Source organism: Brassica napus, chromosome C1 (assembly GCF_020379485.1).
Source record: "Brassica napus cultivar Da-Ae chromosome C1, Da-Ae, whole genome shotgun sequence".
NCBI lineage: Eukaryota > Viridiplantae > Streptophyta > Magnoliopsida > Brassicales > Brassicaceae > Brassica > Brassica napus.
In genome coordinates, this window is record NC_063444.1 from 22,522,549 (window position 1) to 22,550,119 (window position 27,571).

The following is a 27,571-nucleotide window of genomic DNA, read 5'->3' on the forward strand; positions in this document are numbered from 1 at the left end:
TACTAGAGCCCCTCTAAATTTTGTCAAAATATAAAATTTAAAGTCCGAGTTATTTGTATGTGGGCTAAATTATACTTATTATTTATAATTAGGTATGTTTCTTTAAATTATTACAAAATAATATGTTAAATCCCAAAATAATATATAAATAATTAATTTAATTTAAGACACCAGTATAAAAATTTCTAGATCCGCTACTGCTCAATGCGTTTTGATAGTATTTTGAAGATCTCATTGTCTTGGTATCTTCAGATTTAGGGATGAGTGATAAGATGGTGGAATTGACACCCTTAGGCATAAAAGCCATACATGAAGAACGATTGAACTGCAATTGTGAAATCACTGTGGATAACATGCCATGCTGCACGATATAACTCAACAGGGTACCCGTCATGATCAGAAGCCTTGTTTCATGGCATTGAGAAAATGATATTTTTAATTTCATTAGCTGTGATTGGGTGCATAAGTAACTCAGTTGTATATGCCGAACAATGATAATCCAATAAATCAGAGGGTTTGGATGAGTACACATGGTCAGCTGGAAGGCCAAATTTCAAGAAGTTTTCAAGCAGTCATGGCCTTTTTCTCTTGAGGTATTGTATTTGTTTACCCCAATTCAAGCACTGAAGCCGGATCACGTTAAAGGAGTTGCGTTATTGCACAGTCCTATGGAAGAACTAAGTGTTCTGATCACCATACCTCAACCAAGTAATAGAGATTTTTGACTGTAAAATATATCCTCTATTGCAGCCCATTGATTCCAGTGAAGAGACGCCTCAGACAGCTTCTCAAATGACTCAGTAGAATTACTGAGGAGTGTCTGCTTCTGTTTCTTACACAATATGCCACATAAACTTCCCGAGTACGTTGCAGTATGTTACAAAACTTATTTCTGTTCAACACTCGCCGAAAAGGTGTCAGCATCTTCAGCTTCCGGTGGAAATGATATAGATACAGTGTTTCAAAATCAGGATGATCCACGAGAAAGTAAAAAAACTAAGGGACGCTTGTTACCCTGAGAAGGAGATTTAAGATGAACCCAGAAACGAGCATGGTCAGAGATCCCTGGTGTCTCAAAACTCGCGTAAGACTGCATGAATGATGCATCCAAGAGCAATTAACTAGGATCCTGTCAAGATTTTTCGCAATAGGATTAGCCGAATGCTTGTTTGTGGCGAATGCTTATATCTAAACCAACCCTAATCTAAAACGTAGAAGAAAAAATGCTAGCCGCCATCGTCAACAACATCTAAACCTAACTAAACCACCATGTCTTCCACATCACAAGAGCCGCCGTGAGGTCCTTGTCGTCCTCTTCCATTCGTCGCCGCCACCATCCGCGTCACCACGCGAGCTTCACGTCGCTGTCTTCCAGTCACACAACGGGTCTGCTACCTCCTCCTCCATCAAGCTCACCTGCCTTGTCCACCTTCCTGTAACAAGAACAAATTCAAAACAAAAAGAGAGAGAGAGAGGGAGTGAGAGAGAGAGATGACCAGTGTGGTGACGAGCAGTGGTGGTGGTACGGTGAAGAGAGAGACTGGCGAATACGGATCTGAGAAGTGGCTAGAAGGATGACGGCGGCGAGAATAGTTGGCTGACGCGACGAGGTTAAGATCCGTGACGACGGCGCCAGGTGACGATGGTGTGCTTAAAACCAGTCTTCTCCGACGAATCTTCTTTTCTTCTCTGACCAACGAATCTTCTTCTTCTCTGACCCTTTTTCTTCTCTCACATCTTAGATTTACAAACCAAATACACTGAAGCATAAGAGATGCATGACGATGTAAGAATCTCTCTCGTTTACAATATAGAAAGTGAGAGAAATGAAGATCTGGGACTGTGAGGAACTCGCAAAAGAAAGAGAGGAGGAGAAGGAGGCGTCACAGAGAAGAGAGAAAGTGAAGAAGCAAAAAATTAATTTTAGACCATTGGATCAAACATAATCAGTGGTCAAGAGTTGTTATCCTTGTATTAAAAAAACTGACCAATGAGAAAAAAAGTTAGAAGATAACCAAAAAATGGATCTTTAGCCCTTGAATTAAAAACAATCAATGGTTAATGATTAAATTTTTTTATGGTTAATGATATAATATATATTAAATTGTATATTTTATATAAAGTTAAAAAATTTAAACTTAGATTTACTGATTATATGTAGATTTTTGGATGTGTGGTATAAATATGAAGTTTAGAGTTTATGGTGTAAAATATAATAAATATAGGGTTTGAAATATAGTGTTTTGGGTTTAAATTTAAGATTTAAGATTATATTTTGATATTAAATTCAAGATTTAAAGTTAAATAATAATAAAAATTAGAGTTTTAAGATTTTTAGTTAGAGTTTATAGTATATGATTAATTATATTTTATTTAAAGTTTGAGGTTTAATGTTCTATGTATAAGTTAAAGTATGTGGTTTAGGATTTATGGTTAAAGTTTAGAAATAAGTATATATTTTGAGATTAAGTTTAAAATATTTAATTTTATAATTTTATATAAAGTTTTGAAGTTTAAATTTAAAATATTATCAAGTTTATTAATGTATTATAATTTAAAGTTTATGTTTAAGTTTAGGGTTTACGGATTTAAAAAGTCAAACATAGCGTTTTTAATTAAGTTCTGCTATTAAACATAAGTGTTATGTATAAAACCATATTCTATCATAGAGTTTCCAAATATATCATTCTATCATAGCGTTTCTAAATATACAAACGCTATCTAAAAACTAAGGGATATGCCAACCATAGAAGAAAGGAAAAAAACGTTATACTCGACTGCTATCAAAACTCATTTTTCTTGTAGTGAATAGATAATCATTTAAAAAGTTGTAACCTTAAGTTTTTATTAATAAAAAAGAGTCTTGCTTAGGTGTCACTTAATTAAGATGTCAATTTAGCTTTCGTGGCAGCATAAAAATCAATTGAAAAATTAGTAAGTCCAAAATCCAATTGTTAGAAAAACTTATATTAACCTAAAAATAAATGTATATGATAAACTTAATACTTGGCGATCTCGTTAACTTAGTACTTGGCGTAGCCACTTGATAAATATTTTAACTAGTTTATTTATGATATGTTATAAAACTAAGGGGAATAGTTTGTATATTTATTCATATAACACATGGTTCCTTTATATAAGGATTACAAGATATAGAAATATGGAAAGTATCTAAAACCTAAACCAACTAGGATTAGGAAAACTACTAAGACAAGAGAAAGGAAAAACATTTCAAAGACTTAGCCGCCTATGTGTATGGGCCGAGTATGGTCTTGGAAGATGCTATGGTTATGGGACATCCACAATATGATTTATAACACTCCCCCTTGGATGCTATAACCATTAGAACTTGTAATACGCTTTGGATGTTGCCTCATTAAAGCCTTACCAGGAAAACTCAATTGGGACAAAACCATGGTGAAGGAAAAAGAGTACAACACGTATTACTCCCCCTGATTTGAACCCCACTTGGTGAATAGATCTTCTGAATTGTTACTTGAATGAACTTGAATTACTTGTACCTCTCCTGCCTTTGCAATGCGTGGGTGAAGGAAACTTTGGGCAGGATACTCTTCTTTGCCGTAGACCATCCCATGTTCTGACCGGACCTCGACCAAAACACTCTCATAGTCCACATATGCCAAGCTTGGTAATGTATGCTTATAATCCAACCGGGAGCTCCAAAGGTGATTAGGTCGAGCTGGTATGTCTTCGTGTAATAATGACGGGCTGGTTTGTTGAGTCATGGATCTCAAGACACACACACCCACGGCTTGGCTCTTGTATGGCTATGCTTTCCGCGTGATACTGCAAGGTATTGCAGTCCCACGTGCTTTTGTTGCTGCAATGATATTGATTGCCAAGATATTGCATAACCTATTTGAAAACAAATCAACAAAACCAAATAACCTCTCTTTGGACTGGTTAGTATAAAATAAACACAAGGAATTCGAATTTCTTTATAAGGATACATGGACTGATTTGAATTGTTATTATAGAACTTCTTTTACTAAGTATTTACTAAGTCTATCATACTATATGCAGGTGCTTTATTTCAGTCCATAAACAGTTTTGTTCAGCTTTATACAATGTTGTTTTCTTGAAAACTTCTTATCTCATCTTTGAGCTCAATATATTTCGTTATCCAGTGGATTATATGCTGCTTACTACATCCTTTAAACATTAATCTAATTTCTTTCTTTTGTCCAGACTTTATCAATTTCGAAATATGTAGTAGCATCCGCCACAGTCTCTATTCCTGATCTCTGTGAGATTCCTTGTGTAACAAGCCATGCTTGAATGCTGTAAGTAGAAACATGGACAACTTAGACCACGTGATTATGTTCTTTATCTCACGATTTTACTTCTTACAAGACTCATCTATATTCCACTGGTTTAATCATAGGGCGTCTTTATTTATTGGCCAAATACGCCTCTCTTCTTTAAATTATTTAACCCCACGTTTCCATTTCAGTCTAATCTGATCTATGAGTGTACACTCTTATATTGACGTGGGTTCATGATCCTCGCTTATATTCATATGTTCAAGTGCTACCTTTTATGTGCTTCCTTATATCATCTTATGTCGACATTCTTTATATGTTCCATTACATTCCAGACATAACATAATTGGTTGCAACCTTATTACCTTCATGACCATTAGTACTATGGAGTTTGGCGTCCCAAACTCCATTGGGTGGTACCTTAGATTGGTCAACCATTGTCTATGTCTAGGATGGTTTCCTCGACCTCGGATTTGTTTTATCATTCTATGCACCTTTCTCTTTTGTTTCCGAGGATTCTTATCTTCTGGAACTTATTGGTCCATCTTGTATAGACTCTGTAGCAACTTGATTGTGTCTCTCTTGGACATCAATTCCGTTGGTGCTTTACAAGCTGGTTTATAACTTAATCATTCTTTTCTTTTCTTTTCGGGTCAAATGTGTCTGGCATTTGTTTAGCTAGTTTTTGTAAATGTATAATCTTTGTATTTATCTTTGGACGTCTTATTTCACTTTAGTCCGAGGATCTTGCCAAGACAATGATGGTTTATTCCATTCTATTTCTTTACCATCCTTTTACTCTTTTATCTTACCAGCTTATCACTTTTCTCCCCCTGATGTTGGATAGTCGGATTTATTAACTCTTGCAATCCGTGATCTTGGCCACTAAATAGATCACCCATATTTGGCTCAAGGTACTTCATTATTTATGGGAGATTCATATCCAACATATATCTCCATCCTCATCCTCTTCTAAGGATCCATCTTAGACGGCACATATATTTGTGGTGGCTTATCCAAATATCTCAAGATGGTATATGTCTGGCTCATGACCCGTAATAAATTTGAGATGGAAATATCTATGCTCACTTAAATGGTCTGATGCTTATTAGTTAAGATGCATGTAAATTCGTGTGTCCCCAAGCTTTGGACTGAGAGTTTGGACCTATGGGTAATGGCCAAGCTATATATAGTATGGACATGTGCAGATTTGTCCTCACTGTCCCCTCATGGACATACTATAATCTTTAAGTGCTTAAGACATCATGGCCTAATGAGTTTCCCTTGTGTTCATGCTACACACGTGAGATTCTATGGGATAACTCTTTGTGCCCTTTCCAATATCAATTTCGCATCATGTTTTGGACCAGGATGGCCAATCCAGTCATGCCATAAAGTGTATAAACCATTCTGGTTACCATGACTTTTGCCTCTATCTTACTGATCTTGGCATAGTCTAGATCAATAGAGAATGCAGGTATAGTCTAGACTACTTTTCTATGGTCTTGGGCGATTTTCATAACTCTGAAGGAACTTTTGTTTCCTTTTGCCCATTGTATCATTGTGGAAACCATTCTTATATCACTATATAATCTCAATGGGTTTCTTTGGGTGAATATAAAACATCTAAATGTTTGCCCTTATACATATCTGGCTGTAGCCCTTAATGTGTACCATACCCGCAATTTATAAACTCATATTGGCGTTTTCAATAATAAAATCATTCATCTTATTAAATAAAATCAGATAAGATAATAGAAATAAAGTAAACTCAAAGAAATCATATTATTAAAAACGTAAGTAGCAAAGCAAAGCAAACATAAATCAAAGCAAAAGCACAAAAACAGAATGTCGAAATCATCTCATTCTCTTAGGCAATCTGAAGTTTCATAATCCATAAGGTCATCCTGGTCATGATCAAAATCGTTTTTCCCATCATGGTGGACCAAATGGGCTTCTGGATTCTTCCCTTTCTGGCTCTCTTGATAGAGGTCACAAAGATGTCTGGGAGTCCTACAATTCTTTGCCCAATGGTTATCCATTCCACACATGTGGCGTACTGATTTGGACGAGTGTGGTGGTTTAGAGATACCACTGCTTCTGCCTCGACCACGACCATAGCTAGGACCGGCCATAGCTGGGACCACTACCACGGTTATAGTGGTTCCCTTTCCCACGGCTGTGTGAGCTATAATTGCCACGCCCACCACGTCCTCTCCATCCACCACGGCCTCCTCTACCATAGCCATTTACATAGTCGTGTGGTTTATCATGATGGACGTGGTTACTTTCTTTGGTGGGTTCTTTCTTTTCCTCTACAGCCTTATTGGCTTCAGGTAATGGAGTTAATCCAGGAGGTCTCATCTCACTGTTCCTCATGAGCAACTCATTATTAGCCTCAACTAATAATAGGCATGAGATCAGATCAGTATAGGTGGTGAAACCTTTCTTTCTGTATTGTTGTTGCAGCAACACGTTGCTAGAATGGAATGTGGAGAAAGTCTTTTCCAACAAATCCTTCTCTGTTACAGTCTCACCACAAAGTCTCATCTTGGAGACAATTTTGAATAGAGTTGAGTTATATTCATCCAAGGTTTTGAAATCTTGGATTCTCTGATGTTTCCAATCATATGTAGCCTTTGGTAGTAACACCGTTTTCTGGTGATCATATCTCCGCTGTAAAGCGGTCCAAATTTCTATAGGATTCTCAATAGTGAGATACCGATCCTTTAGACCCTCAGTGAGATGATGGCGGATAATACTTATTGCCATGTATAAATTATTGTCATTCTCTTTATTCCCCTCAATGATAGTATCACACGGCTATGGGGATGATATGCAATGAGGCCACACGGCCTAGGTGATATATGATGCATAGCAAACTTAGGATTTAGATGATCTATATGCAGCAAGATTATTATGCACTAAGGCCACACGGCCATACTATCAAGATACAAACAAGGCCACACGACCACAGTGCAATTACTAGCATACGAATTCACTAAGGGTTATATAGCAATTTAGCTTTCAATCAAAGGCAATGAATCAGAATTAGGGTTTATGCGGATTTAGGGTTTCAGAAACAAGTCTGGTCAACTTAGGGTTTAAAAACAATTAATCTAGCCACTGATCCTAAACTTCAAATTAATTTAGAAATCTAGCAATTAAATTTAGCAGTATGCGATTTTAAGGTTTCAAAGCCTTTAAGGTTTCATATTCGATATTAGGGTTTTTAGAAAACAGGTTATGAGATCAATCAAACTATCAACCTAACTCTCAATCAACAAGATCAATCAAAACAAATAAGAATCAAACATGCTTCAATTCGGATTTATAACATGCTATTTAGGGTAAAACGAATTTAGGGTTTTCAGAAAACATAAACAGATCAGAAGGTAAAGTATTCTAGCAACCTAAACCTCAAAACATTAAAGATTTAATCAAACAAGAACAATCATCAAAACGGATTCACATTAGGGTTTAGGGTTTTGATTCGATTTCTAGGAATTTTAGGGTTTACGTTTTCTGGGTTTTGATTTAATCATAGATCAAGGGAGATTTAAGCACACGATATGATCATTGGATCATAGGGTTTTGAGATTCAAAACCGATTAGGGTTTTAAGTTTAATTGATTAATAGATCAATCTCGATTTAGGGTTTGGGGATCGAACTTTTAGAGCTTCGATTTACTCATTAGTTTGATCTATTATCCTATGGCTTTTATCAAAAAGATTAGGTTTTATGGTTTCATTCTTTATCAATCAACCCAATTCGATTCATATGTTCTTAGAATTCGAATTACCTTTAGCTTAGTTGATTGTTGAAACCGGACCACCAAAGAATGAACCTCGAGCTGGACAGGAACGGGGCGCGAGCTGGCCTGGATGCGAGCTGGCCTGGAACGGATTGAGGCTGAGATCGCGAGCGGCTGATCGTTGAACGGGAGCTGTTTCTGTCAGATCGCGAGCGGCTCTGATGCGAACGGGACGCTTGCTGTCTGGAACGCGAGCTGTCCTGGATCAAGAGCTGAGTCTGAGTTCGTCTGAGCTGAGATCGTCTGAAGCTGAGACGGGAACACGAGGTTGCTGATCGGGAACGCGTAGGATCGGGATGCAATCGGGATTAGGGTGTTCACCGGGTAGGATTAGGGTTTATCGATTTTTGGTTTTAGCTTTAGGGTTTTAGAGGCTATCGTGCTGATAACGTGTTATAAAACTAAGGGGAATATTTTGTATATTTATTCATAAAACATATGGTTCCTTTTTATATAAGGATTACAAGATATAGAAATATGGAAAGTATCCAAAACCTAAACCAACTAGGATTAGGAAAACTACTAAGACAAGAGAAAGGAAAAACATCCCAAAGACTTAGCCACCTATGTGTATGGACTGAGTATGGTCTTGGAAGATGCTATGGTTATGGGACATCCAATATAACATGATATTATAATAACCACTTGAGCGTTTGTTAACTGTTAAATATAAAATTGTCGACGTTTGTTTATTCTTTAGTTTAACTACACCATAGAGAAAAGAGCACAAATTAACAAAAGCATATAATGATTTTTTTTTTTAAAAGGACAGAGCAATACCAGATAACAATATTATCGAGAGGAAAGCAAAGCAAAACAATTGAAAGTTTCGTTTCGTGGTCAATGCATTGTCCGCCACATTTGACAACCTTGGAGTTAACAAAATTGTAATTTTCGTAACACACAAAGCAATAATTCACAAACGAGCAGTAACCAAAATTGAATTTCAAATGTTCATTGTTAGTAGGTTCAAAACTTTGTTGATGTGAGAATCTTTATATCATTTGTGTAATTGTTATTCTGTGTTGCTGCACACAATTATATGCTTGGAAGAGACACAATCTATACTCAGAAGAGACATAGTCTATTATACTATCAAGAATCAATTTCTAATCCATACTCAAGTTTTGTAAGCTATACAATTAAAAGACAACTATTTATTTCGGATTATCTATATAATTGAGGTCGATTAAATGTTCTTCTTAATTTCAATTGAGCCGAAGGAGATCATAAACTGCTGGTATTATTATCGTTAGAAGACATAAAAATCTTAAAATTTGAACTAAATTTTTGTGATACGCAAATTTAGAATCAAACTCTTTTGGTAAGTTTAAATTAATTGTTTTTATACCAGGCTGTTTAAATAAATAAGAAACTTTTCCACCAAGTCAATGCTTCCACCGAATTTTTAAGCTTGATACAAAATTTTGAAGAATTTCTATATGGTAAGTTTAGTTTAAGATAATAATATACTTTGTCACCAAGCTATAATTTCGACCATTAAAAAAAACTTGCCAAATATGTTTGTGGTAGGTATTGAAAATTTACATAAATATTGGTTCAATGTATCACACTAAAATACGGTTTCTAGGTAATTAATGCTAATTATTTTTAACTTTCCAAACAATCCAAAAACCTACATATGCCTACTATATATATACTGTTGAGTTTTTCCTTAGAAATACCATCAAATTTCTTCACAACTCTTAATATATGATTATAGGAGTATCAATGATATCACATTTAAATTGTTTGATTTGGGCTTCTATTCTTTTTCTACGTGTACCAAATATTTATACTTAGTTAATTATTCTATATTGAGAAAAACATAAATACCAAATATATTTTGACTACAAGAACACATCTATTTAGAAATAATCAGATTTTACAATATAAAAACATAAGTTTTTTAATAAATATATTTTACCCTGCGCAAGACGCACGTCTTATCCTAGTTATTATTAATGGAGAGCGCTCTTGAGACCCATACTTTAAAAAAAATTCCAATTATTTCAGTATTTTACCTAGAAATCTCCACTTTTCTCCTAGAGCCGCCACATACCGAAATATATCAATTCTTATTTTTTATCGGACTACGTTAGTTGTTAAACAGACTTTAGAGAGAGACTAGCGATTTTGGCAATCTTGTAAAAGAGAAAGATTTATCTACAAATTTTTGGAGAAGAACCCCCGAACCCTCTTCTATTCTTTGCCATCGATTATCATGTTCTCTTCATCTATCATCGTTGTGTTCACAAAGTTAGACAATCATAAAGTTGAAGTTTTACTTAGTTTCACAAAGTTAGACAATCGAAACAGTTGAAGTTTTACTTAGTTTTACACAGTTATACAATCTTAATCAATTACAGTTTCACTAAGTTCTTTAAAGTTATACTATTCAAATAAAATTTTACCAAGTTCTCGAAGTTCTAATAAATCCTTACGAGTTACTTATCTCTTCATGCAAGTCCGTTTCATGTTGCGGTACTGAATCGGGGCTTCGGAATCCTTCGAGACTGTGTCTTTAACTTGCTCGTCATTTTTTTTGGATTCCACTTCCTCTCTTTCTCTGGATTCGTCTTTTTCTTCTCTGGATTCTTCCTCTTTCTCAATTGAATTTTATGATTTTTCTTCACTTTCTTTTGCATGTGCTTTGTCGGTTTCCGGGTCGACAGATTTGTCGATCGTGCTAGGGTTTACGAGGTCGGTAAGTTGACCAGTTTCACCGCCTTCAGATGTTTCGACGACGGTTCTTAGGACCATGGCCGTTTCTATTCCTCCATGACTCGAGCCTTCTCCGGGTTCACCTTCTCCTCTTTCCTTCTCGTTCAGGTCGCTTTGATTCAACGGGACCGAAAGGTTCTTCGTACGAAGCCTCCTATATTGATGCATGACTAGAGTTTTGATTCTACTAGGATTCCGATTTCAAACCCCTAGAGAATGAGAATGTGATGATTGAAAAAGAGAGATAACGGTCGATTGAAGAATGAGTGAGAGAGAGTGAAACCTCAATGACTTAGACCGTTTTGGGAAATTATAGAGAAGAAGATCTGAATTTTATGGATCGGATTTGAATGGTCCGCAAATAACCCTTGGTAGGATCGTAGTTATGCAAATTTTCTTTGGTTTCGAGGTCTTTTACAAAAAAAAATCATTTAAATAAAGTTTTATTAAATTAATAAAAGAGGGAAAAAAATCACAGAATTTTGTTTTTTTTTTCAGTTAATAGTATATTGGAGCATTTGATTGGTCTTTTTCTCGGTTATTTGTGATAAAAAAAATTTTGCGACTGTTATATATTATATCTATTTTATACAATCGAAGAGAATAAAAAGGCTTGTTGCCAAAAAAAGAAAAAAAAAAGTAAGAGAATAAAAAGGCCCATATTTAAAAGCCCATAAAGAAACGTCTAATCATACGATTAACACAACACTCTCTTCAGTTGACTGGTAGAAGACGCGGTTCCAGTGTACTAAGTAAACTAATCGCTCACTGTCCTTTTATTCTCCGCGTTGCTTCCATGTCTCTTCCTATCTCACTACCAATCTTGAAATCGGAGATATCACTTTGTAAGTCTCCAGGTTCTCTTTGTATAATTTTGTACGGTCGTTAGGGTTTTAATTATCTGCATAATTAAACCATCAGTATCGTCTCTTAATTTGATGTTTCTTCTCTTTGTACTTAGATTCTAAGGGAGCAGCGAATTAGGGTTTTGAACGCCATGATTGTAATGTTCTTTGTCTGATCATTGGTTGATGATGATGTTAAATGCTACTTATTAAGAAGAATCTGAGATGTATCGTAAGAGTTTTTGTTCAGTGACTCAGAGCATTATTAATTCCCCATTACCATAAACAATCAAAGGTGCTTATGGATTCACTTTCCTATGATGATATCACCTGTTTGGTTGTCTATGCATGATGATTCTAATCTCTTTTTCATTGCATCTGCTTATTTTCTTGGTGTGTTTTTTTAACTATTGTTTGTTTTTGGTGATCTGATTACTGTGACTCAGAACGTTTGTTCTTTTTTGTATCTTAGGAGAATGGGGTCAGAGGGAAACATGAAGAACTCGGTTGTGACACAAGTAAGCATTGGTGGGTTTGGGGAGACAACAACTGCAAAAGAGCTTACAGATTACCTTGAAGAAGAAGTAGGACTCGTTTGGCGATGCAGATTAAAAACTTCTTGGACTCCTCCTGGGTCTTATCCTGATTTCGAGATCACAGACACTTCAAACATCCCCACATTTGATGGCTACAAGAGAGTGGAGCCTCATGCGTTTGTCCATTTCGCGGTTCCTGAGTCTGCAGGTCGTGCAATGGATGCTGCGGGGCAGTCCAAGCTCATCCTCGATGGCCAGCCTTTGAAAGTCAGCTTGGGGCCTAAGAACCCATACACACTTAACCAGAGAAGAAGAACGACAACACCTTATAAGCTGACTGGTGTTTCGATTGAGATTGGGACCTTGATTGCCCGGGATGAGTTTCTTGTCTCTTGGAGAGCTGAAGGGGTTGATTTCCTCGTAGACCCTTTCGACAACACCTGCAGATTTTGCTTCACAAAGAGCACTGCCTTCTCTTTGAAGGACACAATGATGTATGCTGTGATCAACTGTGATTATAAGTTGGAGTTATTGGTGAGAGACATACGAACACTCAGGCAGTATAGAACTCTGGATGGCTATGTGCTACTCTTGCAGCTGGCTTCATCACCCCGTGTCTGGTACAGAACAGCGGATGATGATATATATGAAACTGTCCCTGTCGATCTCTTGGATGATGATGACCCTTGGATCCGTACCACTGATTTTACCCAAGCTGGAGCAATTGGCCGATGCCTTTCATATCGAGTGCTCATCTCTCCTCGGTATGAGAAGAAAATGAATACAGCATTGGACTATCTAAGGGCGCGGAGAGTGCAAGAGGAACGTGTGAGGTGGCCTCCCAGGATTCGTGATGAGCCCTGTTTTGGGGAGCCTATTACAGATCATTTCTTCTGCATTCACCACAGGGAAGGAATCTCCTTTGAGATCATGTTCCTAGTAAATGCGGTGCTGCACAGAGGGGTTTTTAACCAATTTCACTTGACTGAGCGCTTCTTTGATCTTCTTAGAAACCAACCCAAGGATATCAATATTGCTTCTCTCAAGCATCTCTGTACCTATAAACGGCCTGTTTTTGATGCGTACAAGAGGCTGAAGCTTGTTCAGGAATGGATTCAGAAAAATCCAAAGCTTTTAGGGAGTCATGTACAGTTGGATGATATCTCTGAGATCAGAAGGCTAGCGATTACTCCAACCAGAGCTTATTGCCTACCCCCAGAAGTTGAACTCTCCAACAGGGTACTCAGGAAATACAAAGCATTGTCTGATAGATTTTTGCGCGTAACTTTCATGGACGAAAGCATGCAGACCATGAACTCAAATGTTCTTTCTTACTTTGTTGCTCCGATTGTGAAGGACCTTACATCAAGCTCTTTCTCTCAGAAGACCCACGTTTTCAAAAGAGTCAAGACCATATTAACCGATGGGTTTAAACTATGTGGTAGAAGATACAGTTTTCTAGCATTCTCGGCCAATCAGCTCAGAGACCGCTCTGCATGGTTTTTCGCTGAAGACGGGAAAACAAGAGTGTCGGATATAAAGACATGGATGGGGAAGTTCAAAGACAAGAATGTGGCAAAATGCGCTGCTAGGATGGGCCTGTGCTTCTCCTCCACATACGCCACTGTAGATGTCATGCCTCACGAGGTTGACACCGAGCTTCCAGAAATAGAGAGAAATGGGTATACTTTCTCTGATGGAATTGGTACAATCACACCTGACCTCGCTTTAGAAATAATGGAGAAACTTAAGTTGGATTCGCACTGCAGCCCTTGTGCTTACCAGATACGTTACGCCGGTTTCAAAGGAGTTGTTGCTCGTTGGCCATCAAAAGATGATGGGATCCGGTTAGCCCTTCGACACAGTATGGATAAGTTCCACTCTAAGCATACAATCTTGGAGATCTGTTCATGGACCAGGTTTCAACCTGGGTTCTTAAACCGGCAGATAATTACCCTACTGTCTGTGCTTGGTGTTCCAGACGAAATATTCTGGGATATGCAGGAAACTATGCTCTGTAAACTGAACCGCATCCTTGATGACACCGATGTCGCATTTGAAGTTCTTACAGCATCATGTGCTGAACAGGGAAACACTGCAGCTATCATGCTAAGTGCAGGATTCAAACCAAAGACTGAGCCACATCTACGAGGAATGCTGTCTTCAGTCAGGATTGCACAACTCTGGGGTCTCAGAGAAAAATCTCGTATTTTTGTTACTTCAGGAAGGTGGCTAATGGGTTGCTTAGACGAAGCAGGGATACTTGAGCAGGGCCAATGCTTTATCCAAGTCTCAAAACCGTCTATAGAAAATTGTTTCTCCAAACATGGGTCTCGTTTTAAGGAGACGAAGACAGATCTGCAAGTAGTGACAGGTTATGTAGCCATTGCTAAGAATCCTTGTCTTCACCCAGGGGATGTAAGGATTCTAGAAGCTGTTGATGTACCCGAGCTGCATCACATGTATGACTGCCTACTTTTTCCTCAGAAAGGCGAGAGGCCACATACAAACGAAGCTTCTGGCAGTGACCTTGATGGCGACCTGTACTTTGTGGCTTGGGATCAGAGACTCATCCCTCCCAGCAGAACAAGCTTTCCCGCCATGCAATATACTGCAGCTGAAGAATCCAGTAAGGGCCGTCCTGTCAACCACCAGGTCCAATATCTAGTAATGATTTCTTTGTTTTACTTTCTTTTCTACGACAAAGACTTTGGTAATTGGTCGGTTTTGTTACAGGACATAATAGAGTTCTTTGTCAAAAACATGGCGAATGAGCATTTGGGTACAATATGCAATGCACACGTCGTTCATGCTGATAGAAGTGAGTATGGAGCCATGGACGAAGAGTGTTTGCTACTGGCGGAACTAGCTGCCACAGCAGTCGATTTCCCAAAGACAGGGAAGCTGGTGACAATGCCTTTCCACCTGAAACCGAAACTCTACCCTGATTTCATGGGAAAAGAAGAGTACCAGACTTACAGGTCGAAGAAGATCTTGGGTCGGCTTTACAGACGTGTAAAAGAGGTTTACGACGAAGATGCAGAAGCTTCCTCAGAAGAAAACTCAGACCCGGGTGACATCCCTTATGACACTGATCTCGAAGTACCAGGATTTGAAGATTTCGTCCCTGAGGCATGGGGTCACAAATGTAGCTATGACGGGCAGCTAATTGGTCTTCTCGGGCAATACAAGGTGCAAAAAGAGGAAGAGATTGTGACGGGTCACATCTGGTCCATGCCTAAATACACAAGTAGCAAACAAGGCGAGCTGAAAGAAAGACTGAAGCATTCTTATAACTCCCTGAAGAAAGAGCTGAGGAAAGTATTCGAGGAAACAAAACCGGAGCACGAGAGTCTCAGCGAAGAAGAAAAGAACGTCATGTATGAGAAAAAGGCTTCAGCTTGGTATCATGTCACTTACCATCCCGAGTGGGTGAAGAAGTCTACAGAGCTGCAAGAACCTGGTGAGTCGTCTGGTCATGCGGTGATGCTGAGCTTTGCTTGGATTGCAGCTGATTATCTTGCGAGAATTAAAGTCCGGTCAGGGGAAATGGGAATGAAAATGGACTCGGCCAAACCTGTTGATGCTTTGGCTAAGTATCTTTCTCAACGTCTCTAAAAGTTAACGTTCGGAGCCGTAAGGCCACTCTGCCATGTATCTGCGGGAAACAGATACACTTCAATGTTTGTTATATAACTAGTTTTGGATGTGCTTTGTGTTCTTGTGAAAACTGTCTCTCTATGTGATTGGAGAAACAAACTGCTTGCCGTTTACCATCTAAACTGGTTTTACTTGTGGTTATGTATTTTACTGATTTTATGTTGTGGACCAAAATTGGCTTCGGGTTTGGTTAAACAATATGCTCTTTTCAGCTTCATAGATAAGTATATTCAATACACATATATTTTTGTACTATATAACGTGTATTCAATACACATATATTTTTGACGGAAACATATAATCACTTTCATCAAATTTTAGATACACTCACCACTTTAGTGGTTTGAGATGTTGGGGGCAGTGATTCTCTTTTTGTTTTCTCATATGCTGCAACCTCTGCCTGAACATCACCATCTACTTCAAAATCAAGAAATCAAAGAAATAGGCTTGAATCGATTAACTCGTTCTTCCACACCATCTTCTTTCTTGTCCCCTTCTTCTTTTTGGTTTTTCTCTTTCAAGGAACTTACAAGCGAATCATTATAGCCCAAACCGACAAAGTTACCACATATGAAAGTTTCTATGGGATCTCTAATTCCTTGGTAGTTTTTCTCAATCCCATAAACTCGCAATCTCATAAAGCATTAACATCAAAAGTAAAATCTAGATTATTCATTTGCGCCACGCGCGAATCTGTACTAATAATTTAGTTTATTAAAAATTTGATTTACATAAATTTTATCTTTATGAAAATATATCAAAAATTATTTTTTTGTTTTTATACTTATTTTTGTCTATATAAGTATACTCTTTATAATATATATTGTTAGTTGTGAAATAGTTTTTTGATTCTTAGTTTTCAAGTTAAAAATTAGGAGTAGGCGTTTGGGTTACGTTCACAGGTCTGTTCAGTGTTAGAGTCTTTGGGATTGAAGATTTATGCCACATTCAGGTATTTATAATTTCAGTTTGGGTATGGTTCAGATCTTTATGTGTTCAATTCCGATTAGAATAAAGGAAAAATTATATATTTACCACTTTCATGTTACCACTTTTCATTTTTACCACCACGAAAAGGACATTTTCAAAAATACATTCTTCGTTAAGTAGCAAAATACTCGTATATCTTTGTTCTTTATATATATAATAAATAAATATTTAAATAAATAAAAATCCAAAAAAATAAAAAATAATTTTTTCAATTTTTTTCGAATTATACTATTTCGAAATTTAAACCCTAAACCCTAAAACTCAACTCTAAACCATCAATCCTAAACCCTATTTTTTTTTTAAATATGAACCCTAAACCCTGAAATATGAACTCTAAACCCTAAACCCCGAAACATCAACTCTAAACCCTGAACCTTCAACTTTAAACCCTAAAACATCAACTCTAAACCCTAAACCCTAAAACTCAACTCTAAACCCTAAACCATCTATCCTAAACCTTTTTTTTTTTGAAACACGAATCCTAAACCCTGAAACATGAACTCTAAACCCTAAACCCAGAAACATCAACTCTAAACCCCAAACCCTAAACTTTCAACTCTAAACCCTAAAACATCAACTCTAAACCCTAAACATTAAACTTCAACTCTAAACTCTAAACTATCGATCCTAAACCCTATTTTTTTTTAAATACGAACCCTAAACCCTGAAACATGAACTCTAAACCCTAAACCCCGAAACATCAACTCTAAACCCTAAAACCCTAAACCTTCAACTCTAAACCCTAAAACATCCACTATAAACCCTAAACCCTAAACTTCAACTCTAAACCCTAAACCATCGACAGTAAGCCCTAAACTATCCACACTAAACCCTAAACCCTAAAAGTAAACTCTAAACCCTAAACCCTAAAAAATTAACCTTAAACCCTAAAACATCAACTCTAAACCCTAAATCTCCAACCCTAAACCCTAAATCCTAAACCCTAAACCCTAAAACATCAGAAAATGTTTTGGGTTTTAGGGTTTAGGGTTTACGTTTAGGGTTTTGAGTTGATGTTTTAGAGTTTAGATTCGAAGGTTTAGGGTTTTAGGGTTCGAATTTCAGAAAAATATAGGGTTTAGGCTTTTGGGTTTACGTTTAAGGTTTAGAGTTGATGTTTTAGGGTTTAGATTTGAAGGTTTAGGATTTGGGGTTTAGAGTTGATGTTTCAAAGTTTAGGGTTTAGAGTTGATGTTTTATGGTTTAGGGTTTAGAGTTGATGATCTAGGGTTTAGAGTTGATGTTTCGGAGTTTAGGGTTTAGAGTTGATGTTTCATGGTTTATGGTTTAGAGTTGATGATCTAGGGTTTAGAGTTGATGTTTTAAGTTCAGATTTAGGGTTTAGGGTTTACGTTTAGGGCTTAGAGTTGATGTTTTAGGGTTTAGATTTGAAGGTTTAGGGTTTAGAGTTGATGTTTTAAGTTTAGATTAGTTAACCATATGTTTTTTTTTGTCAAAGTTAATCAAAAAGTTATAAATGTCTTTTACCCTTTATTAAAGATGAGGGTAAAAATGGTCAGTGTAAACATGAAAAGTGGTACTTTGAAAATGATATTTTTGGCAATTTCCCTAGAATAAAATGTTTAGATTATTTTTAAAAAAATTAATTTCATTTATATTTTAAATTTCTGAAAAAAATAAAAAATAATATATAACATATAAATTTGATTGTTTAAATCGGATTGATTGTACATAGTAATTTTTTAAATCGGGTTGCCACTAGACTACCACCACTTGATTAATTGACTAAGAAGTTGATTGTTTGGAGTTTTAAAAGTAGGTTTTGCTTTTTGATTTTTTAAAATTCATTTTCTACCCGGTCATGATTTTGCCGAAGTAGGAAAGTAGTTTTTCTATTTTTTAGGGAAATTAGTTTTTGATTTCTTTTACCATTTTCTATCTGAAAACCAAAATCTCCTTTTTTTTGTTTCTCATGAGCATAAACCAAAAATTATTATTAATTTTTAAATATTATTAAATTTAGATAAATTATGTAGCATATAAGACCTATACTTACCATTCTACAAAGCACACAAACAAACGTAAGCGCTACTTTTCTAAGCAATTCAAAAAATATCTTCACTACTTATTGAAACAATTAAAGTTTTATTAAGGTAAGTTAATTTATTAATGTTTTAGTCAATATTTTGTATCATAGATTTTATAGAAAATTAATTAAAGTTGTTGATTAAAATTATAATATTTTTGTTAGACTTTATTAACTACTTTTGTTTTATAAAAGAATTTCTATTAATTTTTATATAAAATATTGGGCAATTCTCTTTAATAGACAATTTTCAAGTTTTGATCACAAAAATATACCACAACGAGAAAAATGACCAAAATATTTTATTTAATAGGTAAAAAGACCCTAATACCCTAGATATACAAAAAAATAAAAAAAGTAAAAAAAATAAAAAATTTAAAAAATATTTAAAAAATACGTTTTTTCAGTTTTAGATTATATGTTTTCAAATTCAAACTTTCTTAAAAATAATAATAATAATTCAAAATTTTTTTTTTATTTTTTTTTCAAATTCTCTTTTTGTAATTCGAAAATATTTTTAAACTATTTTTAAAATTTTTATTTTCAAATTTTTAATATTTATTTTTTATTTTATAAAATTTTAAATCTCAATCTCGAATCCTCACTCCTTAACTCTAAACTCTAAGGTTTGGATTAGTTAACCCTAGGGGTATAAGTGTATATTTACTCTTTAATGAAACATTTTGGTCATTTTGATCCTTAGATTCTATATTTGTGACATAAACTTTTTTAGTGCTATCATAGGGTTTTTCCCTAAAATATTTTAATAAATATTATTCTTTTGCCATTGTTTTTAAAATAGAATTAAATTTTAGTTTATTCAAAAATATTATTATGTACTAGACCATATGTGTAGATCTATATTTGCCACAATTTTAGAAATATTTGTTAATTTTCGTTAAATTTTTAATTTAAATTTGTAAATATTATTTATGAACAATTATTTAATTCTAAATTTTTACATAAAATTATTGCATATATGGTTAAATTCAACATATAGAATTAAATTTTTGAAGTTAACCATTAATGAATATATATAGATTATAGTTATGGTAAAATTTATTGAAAAATTATGTCTACTTAAGGTTTTACATGTAGGGATTTCAATATATATAATATGTACAGTTTTATAAAACAAAGTGTATATATCTATATATATATATATATATATATATATACAAATTTATGTTTAAACATAGAATTAAATTTTTAAGTTTATGATTGAGCATAGATTCTATTATTTTGTGTTTGCTGTTTTTAAAAAAAAAAAAATTTAAATAAGCTTATATGTATTTTGGTAACAATATTTTATATTTTATTATTTCCAGAATACATATTTTACTATTAAAATATTTTTTCGTTTTATTATTTTTAAAGCAAAACCCAAAAACTAAAAACCAAAATCTAAAATCAGCAATATTGCTTTTTAGAAAAGACTAAAATCTACCGCAAAATCAAAAACCAAAATCTAAATCTAAAATCCAAAACCCAAAAATTAAAAACAGAAACCAAAATTAAAACTCTAGAAACCAAACAAACAATGATCGCGTAAATTGTTAATTAAAAGTACTGGTGAATGTTTCAAAAAAAAAAAATATAGTACTGGTATTTCCTGTATTTTTAAATAATGTGTGGTCATAATTAATTGGTCACTTCTTTTTGACCGTAATAATTAATTAAATTGTTTAAATAATTACAATTTACAAGGTTTCCCTATAAGGGTTAGGCCACTAAACGGCCCACTAAGAAACTTTTATATATTCGGAGTAGTTAAGATAACTGCACAGACACTAGTTCTTCTTCAACGGTCTCTTCCACTTTTTGGGGAAGAAAAGCGATGGCAGATGGTTTTGGCTACGGCAGTTTCTCCGGAGCACCGTACCCGTTGTGGCTTTCGTCTCCGTCTCCTCATCCTTCGGCTTCTGCTTCTCCGTTTCGTGCAACCTATCCGGTTAATTTAACCCAAGGAGGGTTTGATCCGACGATTTCTCATGGCTCTTACAACCGATCGCCATCTAACCCTTCGTACGGTGGTCCTTGTTCATCGTTTTACGTTAACAACGGTAACTATTTTAATCCCACTGTTTAAAAGTGCCGAGATGGGCTTTTAGGATTTTCATTCATTCGTATTCAGTACATGTTAGCTAGGTAATGATCTTGTTTTAATACTGAAATGGGTTTATGTTAGCAGGAAGTTACGGTCCCAGGGGTGAAGATTCGTATGCATACATGATACCACCGAGTGGATTACACCACCCTTCATCATCTGATTATGTGCCACTTCCCACTGATTATTTATTAGAGACTCAACGCTTAGACCGGATTCCTTATAAATTCTCAGCTCCAGTGTCAGACATGCTAATCAGAAACTCTCAGGAACCATTCTATTACCCTATCCTGTCTTCTGGCGGTGCTTTTGATGAGAAACGTCCCGGAAAATACCATCCTGGCTATGATAAATTCGAGACTATGAATGCTGTCTCTGGTCCTCCTGTGGCTTTACCACAAGCTCTGTTTGATGGAAGTCAGACTGGGGTTCCTTTAGGAGATGGGAGATTGTTCCCTGATGTTGTCTGTAGTCGTTCGCCTGAGAATATTCAATCCAGCTTGCCCGGTTCTTCTGTTGAACCTGTGAACTTCAACGTGTTGCTTGGATATGGTGAAGCCACTGGTGATCATGTCAAGCCTTTGTCCGAGAACCCAGATCTTCGCAATGAGACAGTTGGCTCAGCAGGTTTAAGAAGTCCTCGAGCTTCACAATTTGATAGCAAGTCCTCGGAGAAACGAGAAGGTAGTGGCGTCTCCTCTCTTTATCAGACGCCAAAAACTTTTGTTGCTGACAGTGAGAATGGTGTTTCTGAAACCTCCTTGGAGAATGCTATTGACGATTTAAATTGTGATGAGCATAGATCGTGGAACCGCTTCATGGTATCTTCTTCTGAGGGACCTTCAGCCGATAACGGAAATGCTGCTCAATCAGCTGTCAACTGTAAAACCCCTTCCGATGGTAGTGCTAATCAACCTAGTGGAGATGTTCATGCCAGTGAAAAGACATGTCAATTACCCGAAAGGCATTTATGTGATCAAGGAACTTCTTGTCCAAGAGTGACTTCCGTGGTTAATGCCATTCATAATCTGTCAGAGGTGCTTGTTTATGAATGCTTCAACAATGGGACCTGGCTGAAGCCGGAACAACTTGAGAACCTAGTTGAGAATCTCACCAAGTGCTTAAAGAAAAGCACCGGTAACAAGACAATAGCAGCGGCAGCATCAATTCCAACTCAAGCTATGCATGTTTTCTGTACAAACGTGGTTGACCTTAATAAGGTATGTGGTACAGCTCGACCCTAAAATTTGTGAATTACATCGCAGGTAGAAGTTAAAAACTACTTTTTCATGCTCTGAGCTGATAATTTATTTCTTTTCGTCACCACTTGTGATGACTGGATTTTTCACATGAGCGTAGGAAAAAAACTTGATTTGTGCTATGTTCCGGACCTATTTTGTTTTTGATAGAACATACACATTGCTTGTTTGTTACTTGTTATTTGCTTAACGATACCCTTTTCAGGCCTCAAATTTAGTTGCTAAAGACTGTGAAGGGTTTAGTGTCAAGCCATTGGATAGATTTGGCTTGAAAGAGCCAGTGGATAAGGATAAGTATGAGAATGAGATGACCCAGGTATTACATACATATTGTTTGTGACATATTTGTAAACCGTTCTTATTTTCGGAATCTTAACTTTGCAGAGTATTAAGACCATACTTGCTTCCAATTTTCCTGATGGTGAAGAAAACCACCCACAAACTCTCTTGTACAAGAGCCTCTGGCTTGAAACTGAAGCTGCCTTATGTTCCTCAGCTTGCATGGCTCGGTACCGTCGCATCAAGAATGAGATTGGTATGCAGAATAGAGGTTCGTAACTATTAAACCAACCATCTCTTTTCTCTGATCGTATCATTGACTAGAGCGGCATTGCAAGACCATTTTGTCCACTATCCTCTTGTCATAGATGCAACTGCTATGCTTAGTTTCTTATAAAAGAAATCCACAGGCAGTTTAAACACTAAAAAAATGCTGGTAGATGAGATTAGGATGCTGTTTGCGTCTTTGTCTAAGAAGGTCTATCAGCCAATATTGGTTTAGCAAGTTTATGAATAGTCAAGTTACGCTTTTAGATATAAATATAGTATAAGAAATGCTTTACCCTTCACTTCATCTTGCGAATAACCTTCAAAAGTGTTTGTTAAACATGTGTTTTTATTTTAACAGTTCATCTTTTGCTTTTGTCAGAGATCTCTGCAGGTGTATCAACCTTTATGCAAGAACCTTTTCTTAAGCCCCAGAAACCAGTTTCCATTATGAACAGTACAGAGCAGGAAACGACTGATTCACTTATCAAACACGGAAGCAATAGTGGGAACGATATAGTAACAATGAGTCATGCACCACAAAGCTTTAGATTCAACTCCGATTCCGTTTCTGCAGTACTATCACTTATGTCCAGAAGCTTTATGGGTGGTTTAGAACATGAACATCATGGAAACTTCAAGCCTGATACTGCAATCTCTAGAAAGATACCGGACGCAATACAGCAGGAATCCCCTGGATTCACCACAGAGGAAAAACATAGTGATGTTATAGACAGGTTTCAGATTCTGAAGCAGCAAGAAACAAAGCGCAAACTCATGTCTCAGAACTGCTCAGAGGCAAGAATTGGTGATCAGGAGGAAAATCCAGAAGCTTCTGAGGTGGCTAATATTGGCAGGAGCAGCCAAATGAGTGATGTCATGGATAGGTTCAAGATACTTAAATGCCGGGAAGCTGAGCAAGTTCAGGAATCTCTCAACCGCTTGGACACAGATTCGGATTCTGACAAGGAGCAGCCAAGAAACAAGACACAAATTTGTGACCATCTTTGGGAGTCGATGATGATAATAGGTGGAAATTCTGTGAAAGAGACGTGTGCCAATACTGAAGAACCATCTGCATCAGGCGAAGGCTACGAGAGCCCGACCTCGGATTGGGAACATGTCCGCAAGGATAATTGAGTACTGCAACTTCCTTGGATAAGAAGTTTCGATCGTTTTTATGGGTAGTGAATAAATAAAAAGCTATGTGGAACAACACTAATTGAAACTTTTGCGTATTATTCTTCTCTTAGTGAGCCAATCTTTTCATTTCTATACACCAGTGTTATTACACTAAAACGTCCTATAAAATTACTTTGTTTATAATGCTAGTATATATACTAATAAAACACAATTACTATTTTGAAAATAACTTTGGTACTATATTTGCCATAGTGCAAATTTAATTTAATATTGCATTAAATATAATTTTGTTATGTTAAAACTTTTTCATAAAAAATCATAAACATTAAAGACTTTCCAAAATAAAATAAATAACAATATCATCTATATACTAAAGCACAAGTCAATTATCAGATTTTGACATATGGAATATGTTCTACAATTTAAAAGAAAAATAAAAATGCAAAAATAATTTAAATGCAAAAATTTGTTTCGTATATTAGCTTTTTTTCTCTTTTTCTACATAAAATAAAAAAATCCTTATATTTCCCACTATGTACCATGATCCCACGATCCTAAAACTGCTAATCATAGGTTTTTTGGTAATCGATTTAACTCATAATGCCATATATTTACATTCATTTCTGCTTGCATTCAAAATTGTAAATTCTTAAATTCTTTGCAACACTCCATTGATTCTTTCTAAAATTTTAACTTCTAACCAGATATATTAAAACTTCTAATGTTGAAACCATTGCAGTTCCAGATTCAAATCGAAGTAGTTTTTGGTCAAACTTGCACAACAATAATTTTCAAGAGAATCTTTCAAGGAAACGAGAAAAAGAACGTCAATACGTTATGGATTTACATTTTCGAAGTCGTAAGATGAAGGTTAAAGTCCAGGTAAGTAAAAATAAAAACGCTTAAACTCTTTATGCTCAAATAACCTCTTTCATGAACCATTTATCTTTTAATTACATATAACTTTTCTCTTTTTTTCTGCAATTCTAGACATTGTCCAAAGCTAGATACTGCAGAAGGACAGGATAAACAAAACATGTCAATAACATAATTAAAAAAGACTAATCAACTGTCGATTTGCTGGAATGGGTTTATTTGTTACAGTGGTGATAGACTGATAGTTCAGGAAAAAGGATTAAAATGGTCTCAACATAAAACACCGAAAATGCAAAACACCACAACAAATGGAAAGTCAGGGATTAGAGAAAACAAAAAGATTCATGTCTACTATCTAGATCAAGATCAAACTTGATAGTAAGATTTCCTTACTTTTATTTGTGTGTTTGTAAGATCTTATTTTCTTTAATTTCAGATCAATATATATATATATATATATATACTTTTAATTACTTTTTTTTTGTTTTTATAGATAGAAGCAAAAAAACTTTGAGTAAGTATAGCAATGAAAATAAATATATATAAAAGAGTATACAAATGGGAATTATTGCAGTTAAAGTTAGTATTTTAACTGTACTAATGCAAGATATATGCTTTCCTCGATCTTATTTTTCATATGTAATGATATTTTCCTGGTTTTGGAAGAAGGATTAAGATAAAACGTTCATCTTGGATTATTGTAAGATATAAAGAGTGAATTTTTCTTTTCATAATTCTACTGATAAATATAACTTTAGAAATAACATTCTTTCTATTGTAAATTATATCTTAAAAATATATTATTTTCATTGTAAATTATAAAAAATAATGCCCGTGCATAGCACGGAGATGATACTAGTACTCCTATAAATTCTCTAAGACTTCATTTCAGTGAAACATTTGAACTTTTTTTATTTTAAACATATATATATATATATATATATATATTATTTTACATAAAATTATATATTTTAATAATTATATAATTTCATATTTATTATAAATTAATATTAATTCAGTTTTCATTTACATAACTAAATGATTACACCAAATAATAAATATATTTAATAATTTTATTTTATTTTTTATGTTTAACATAATGTCATGGATTTTATTACATACTTTAATTTTTAGGCAAAAAATCATAACTTTTATTATAGAAAATTAAATTTCTAGAATATTTCAAATTATAAATTTTATAAGCATAATTAAATGATTACAGCAAATAATTTTTTTTGTCATCAACATAACATACTTAATTAAAATTATGTGAACCAAATTGATAACTCCGTGTCCATATAAACAATGAAGATGTTTGTTGGAAAATTGCCACAAATACCACATTTATAGTATCATATTTTATGTCTACACTAATCACTTTTGCCCTCACTTTTAATGAAGGGTAAAAGACAATTATACCCCTATGGTTAACTAATCTAGACTTAGGGTTTAGAGTTGATGAGTGGGGTAGAATTTTTGGAATATGAAATTTAAGATTCTAATAAATATATAAATATATACTTTAAAATATATAGAAAAATTTAAAACATAGTTTCAAACATAATTTTCGATTTTCAAAAAGAAAATTTAAAAAAATAACAAAAAAAATCGAAGAACTTAAAAAAAAGGTTTATAAAAAAATTCGAATTTGAAAAAGTATAATTCGAAAACATAAAAAAATTATTTATTTATTTATTTATTTAGATAATAATTTATTATATATATAGAGAACAAGGGTATAAGAGTATTTTGCCACTTAATGAAGAAAATATTTTTGAAAATGTTCCTTTAGTGGTGGTAAAGATGAAAGATGATACCATGAAAGTGGTAAACATGAAATTTTCCCTTTGTTGCTTTCCGAGATTTAATATAACTTTTTTTTGTCATCTACTCTTGTATTGAGCAAATACTAAATATAGTAAATAATTTATTTATTTTTATTTTAAGTTATAAAATTAAACTTGAGTAATTATAATCAAATTAACATAAATTCATGGATTTTATTATATACTTTAATTTTTAGGCAAAACATAAAAAAAAATTAAAAATTATGTTTAAGCGTGGATTAGAATCCTCTCTAAAACCTAATAATAAAACCACCTAGGAAAAATTAAAATAATCATATACATGAATTTGAACATAATTATATACAAAACTTAAAAATCACAAAATTATGTATAAGATTATAATTTTCATTAAATATTGATTTTGTTAACAAAAGTATGAAACCCTGGTAAAATTTAGTTCAATTAAATCCTGGAAAATAAAGTAGTTCCTAGTCTAAAAGGATGAAATATATTTTAATTTACAAAGTTTAAATACCAGAAGAAAAAAAATGTCAAGATACAGAATAATATTGTCGTTTCCCAAACAATAACTTGCACCTTCGAGAATGAGATATGTTTTTCTAATTAGGAAAATATATACCATTTTTTAATTTGACAAAATTAATTAAACTTATATAATATAAGACGGTGCTTTCTTTTTAGGTTATAAATGAAGTACGAGAAGAGAGACATGACAATGACAGAATAACTGCTTTTACTTTTGCCATTTTGCATTCATGTTTTTCTGAAACAGTAAAAGTAGTAGACATGACAACTGCACACAGACTGATATTTTTCTCATTTTATGTATTTTTCTCATTTTATGTATAAAAGCAAATGTTCTACGTGGCATTCTATCCCTCCAACTTTTGCAGATGTTCAACTGTGGCCTCTCTTATTTTCCATCGAATAGA

General features: G+C 34.6%; 3 protein-coding genes across 7 annotated transcripts; 2 read left to right on the plus strand and 1 right to left on the minus strand.

Moving 5' to 3' along the window:
• Positions 1 to 6,145: 6,145 nt before the first annotated feature.
• On the minus strand, positions 6,146 to 7,055 carry LOC106423994. The gene is made up of 2 exons (XM_013864737.1): positions 6,572 to 7,055; positions 6,146 to 6,519 (listed from the first exon to the last, which is right to left on the minus strand). Exons 1-2 carry the CDS (start codon positions 7,053 to 7,055, stop codon positions 6,146 to 6,148), a joined length of 858 nt encoding a protein of 285 aa, XP_013720191.1.
• A 4,470-nt stretch (positions 7,056 to 11,525) lies between these two features.
• Positions 11,526 to 16,080, plus strand: LOC106424065 (RNA-dependent RNA polymerase 6). 4 transcript variants are annotated; one of them, XM_048746297.1, is made up of 3 exons: positions 11,526 to 11,667; positions 11,784 to 11,962; positions 12,140 to 16,080. In XM_048746297.1, the coding sequence occupies exon 3, from the start codon at positions 12,144 to 12,146 to the stop codon at positions 15,819 to 15,821; it is 3,678 nt and encodes a 1,225-aa protein (XP_048602254.1). In that variant the 5' UTR covers positions 11,526 to 11,667; positions 11,784 to 11,962; positions 12,140 to 12,143; the 3' UTR covers positions 15,822 to 16,080. The 4 variants fall into 4 exon arrangements, with proteins under 4 accessions (XP_048602254.1, XP_048602253.1, XP_013720258.1 ...); XM_013864804.3 differs by lacking the exon at positions 11,784 to 11,962 and having other exon boundaries at positions 11,530 to 11,667; positions 12,140 to 14,858; positions 14,940 to 16,080; XM_022710010.2 differs by lacking the exon at positions 11,526 to 11,667 and having other exon boundaries at positions 11,675 to 11,962; positions 12,140 to 14,858; positions 14,940 to 16,080.
• Positions 16,081 to 20,290: 4,210 nt separating this feature from the next.
• Positions 20,291 to 24,143, plus strand: LOC106423975. 2 transcript variants are annotated; one of them, XM_022709086.2, is made up of 5 exons: positions 20,291 to 20,963; positions 21,089 to 22,227; positions 22,472 to 22,582; positions 22,651 to 22,816; positions 23,195 to 24,143. In XM_022709086.2, the coding sequence occupies exons 1-5, from the start codon at positions 20,738 to 20,740 to the stop codon at positions 23,950 to 23,952; spliced, it is 2,400 nt and encodes a 799-aa protein (XP_022564807.2). In that variant the 5' UTR covers positions 20,291 to 20,737; the 3' UTR covers positions 23,953 to 24,143. The 2 variants fall into 2 exon arrangements, with proteins under 2 accessions (XP_022564807.2, XP_022564808.2); XM_022709087.2 differs by having other exon boundaries at positions 20,295 to 20,963; positions 21,092 to 22,227.
• Positions 24,144 to 27,571: the final 3,428 nt, after the last annotated feature.

Bases quoted from the DNA above. Each gene is read 5' to 3' on its own strand.
- LOC106423994 (XM_013864737.1), bottom strand. From the start codon at position 7,055: ATGGCAATAAGTATTATCCGCCATCATCTCACTGAGGGTCTAAAGGAT. The intron at 6,520-6,571 runs GTAACCACGTCC...TGGCTATGGTAG, and splicing joins GAAAGAACCCACCAAAGAAA to AGGAGGCCGTGGTGGATGGA.
- LOC106424065 (XM_048746297.1), top strand. From the start codon at position 12,144: ATGGGGTCAGAGGGAAACATGAAGAACTCGGTTGTGACACAAGTAAGC.
- LOC106423975 (XM_022709086.2), top strand. From the start codon at position 20,738: ATGGCAGATGGTTTTGGCTACGGCAGTTTCTCCGGAGCACCGTACCCG. The intron at 20,964-21,088 runs GTAACTATTTTA...GGTTTATGTTAG, and splicing joins ATCGTTTTACGTTAACAACG to CAGGAAGTTACGGTCCCAGG. The intron at 22,583-22,650 runs GTATTACATACA...TTAACTTTGCAG, and splicing joins ATGAGAATGAGATGACCCAG to AGTATTAAGACCATACTTGC.